General features: G+C 66.5%; 1 protein-coding gene across 1 annotated transcript in view; it reads left to right on the forward strand.

Annotated features, from left to right (window-relative positions):
* LOC122155402 (zinc finger protein 239-like) overlaps positions 1–1133 on the forward strand; it is a 2212-nt gene extending 1079 nt beyond the window's left edge. The window contains exon 4 of the mRNA XM_042809234.1: positions 292–1133. Within this exon, the coding sequence (XP_042665168.1) occupies positions 292–1133 (842 nt within the window). The remainder of the gene's footprint in view (positions 1–291) is intronic.
* The last annotated feature ends 925 nt before the right edge of the window (positions 1134–2058 follow it).

A 2058-nucleotide genomic window follows, 5' to 3' on the forward strand; every position in this document is an offset into this window, starting at 1 on the left:
TGCCATGAGCTGTGCCATGAGCTGTGCCATGAGGTGTGCCATGAGCTGTGCCATGAGCTGTGCCATGAGCTGTGCCACGAGCTGTGCCATGAGCCATGAGCCGTGCCATGAGCCGTGCCACGAGCTGTGCCACGAGCTGTGCCATGAGCCATGAGCCGTGCCATGAGCCGTGCCATGAGCTGTGCCACATCTATGTGCAAGAGGGGGTTCTACAGGAGCCCCCCTGCTGTGTGCCCACCCATGGCATCCCATGGAGATGTGGCCCTGACCCAGCACCTCCACTCCCTGCAGCCCCCTGGGACAAGGACGCACCGGGTGACGCCATCCAGGGACACCGTGTGCCGCCGGAGCCGGGATGCCCCCCCCTGCACCCTGAATGGGGGGAGCGGGAGCCGGCAGGGGCCGTAGGGCCTCAAATCTGCAGGGTCTGCGGGCAGAGCTTCGAGGACGAGGCGGCGCCGAGCACGCACCGCTCAGAGCACGGGGACCCGACGCCCGGCCACGAGTGCGTGGCGTGCGGCAAAGTGTTCCGGCACCGCCGCAACCTCCTGGTACACAAGAAGCAGCGGGGCCAGCGGCGGCACTCCTGCGGCGAATGCGGCCGCAGCTTCTGCCTGAAGGGCGACCTGCTGCGGCACCGGCACCGGCGCGACCCGCAGGAGCGCGGCGAATGGCGACCGGCGCGGCGGCAGTGCCCGGAGTGCGGGCGGCACCGCGAGGACGAGCTCAGCCCGAACCGGCACCGCGCGCGGCACGGCGAGGAGCGGCCCTTCGCCTGCGGGCGCTGCGAGCGCCGCTTCTCCTGGAAGGAGAGCCTGCAGCTGCACCTGCGCAGCCACGCGCCCGAGCGCCGCCACAAATGCCAGCAGTGCGGCCGGGCGTTCAGCCGGGGCAGCAACCTGCTGCTGCACCAACGCGTGCACACCGGGGAGCGGCCCTACGCCTGCGCGCAGTGCGACAAAACCTTCAGCAGCAAAGCGAGCCTCACCACGCACCGCCGCCTGCACCGCCGCCGCGGGACCTTCGTCTGCGCGCTGTGCCGCCTCGGCTTCGGCTCCAAGAGCAAACTGAGGCTGCATCTGCGCGGCCACGGCGACGGCGGCGGCCTCGGGGTGGGGAGTGGGCAGCCCTGACCCCGGAGGGCCTTGTGGGATGCCCCAAAGGACCCGCGAGACCCACGGAAGGGCCGTACGAGGTGCCCCAAAGGACTCCGTAGGATCCCCCCAAAGGACGCTGTGGAATCCCCCGGAGAACCTCATGGGATCCCCCGAAGAACCCTATTAGTTCCTCCAAGGGACCCAATGAGACTCCTTGAAGGACCCTATGGGATTCCCCTAAGGACTCCATAGGACGTTTGGAGTTCTCCTGAAGGGCCCTATTGGATCCTCCAAACGGCACTGGGATCCCCCAAAGAATCTCATGGGATCCCCCAAAGGACATTTGGAGTTCTCCTGAAGGACCCCACTGGATCTTCCAGAGGACCCAATGAGACTTCTTGAATGACCTTCTGGGATCCCCCAAAGGACCCCAGGAGACCCCCTGAAGGAGCTCTGTGGGATCCCCCAAAGGACACTTGGAGTTCTCCGGGGGGGCTCTGATTTGGATCCTCTAAAGGACATTGTGGGATCCCGCAAAGAATCCTATGGGATCCCCTGAAGAACACCGTGGGGCCACCCTAAGGACACAGTGGGATCCCAGAGGACCCTCTGCAGCAGTGCCCACCCCACCTGCCCCCACGGCCCTTTTTCTGCTCCAACCCCACGGCCTTGGGGCACCCCTGGTGCGTGGTGCTGTGTGCCATGGGGCGAAGGCAGATGTTGGTGGGCTCCTGCCCCACACCTGTGCCCTCGGCCCACCCCATCCGCTCACCCCCCAGTATGGGGGTCTGCTGAAGCCTCTTGGTTTTTGGGGCCGTTCTGTGGCTCAGGACGACCCTTTCGGAGACGTGCAAAGCCGGGTGCGGCGCCCATGGGGTCTCCAGCTTGGAGAACCCTACAGAGACAGAGATGGGGTCCCGTCCTCGTGCCCTGTGCCCCTCTTTGCCCCGTGCCCCCCCCC

Source organism: Centrocercus urophasianus, unplaced genomic scaffold (assembly GCF_019232065.1).
Source record: "Centrocercus urophasianus isolate 14NV4802_14NV808 unplaced genomic scaffold, USGS_Curo_1.0 seq_1130, whole genome shotgun sequence".
Classification (NCBI taxonomy): Eukaryota; Metazoa; Chordata; class Aves; order Galliformes; family Phasianidae; genus Centrocercus; species Centrocercus urophasianus.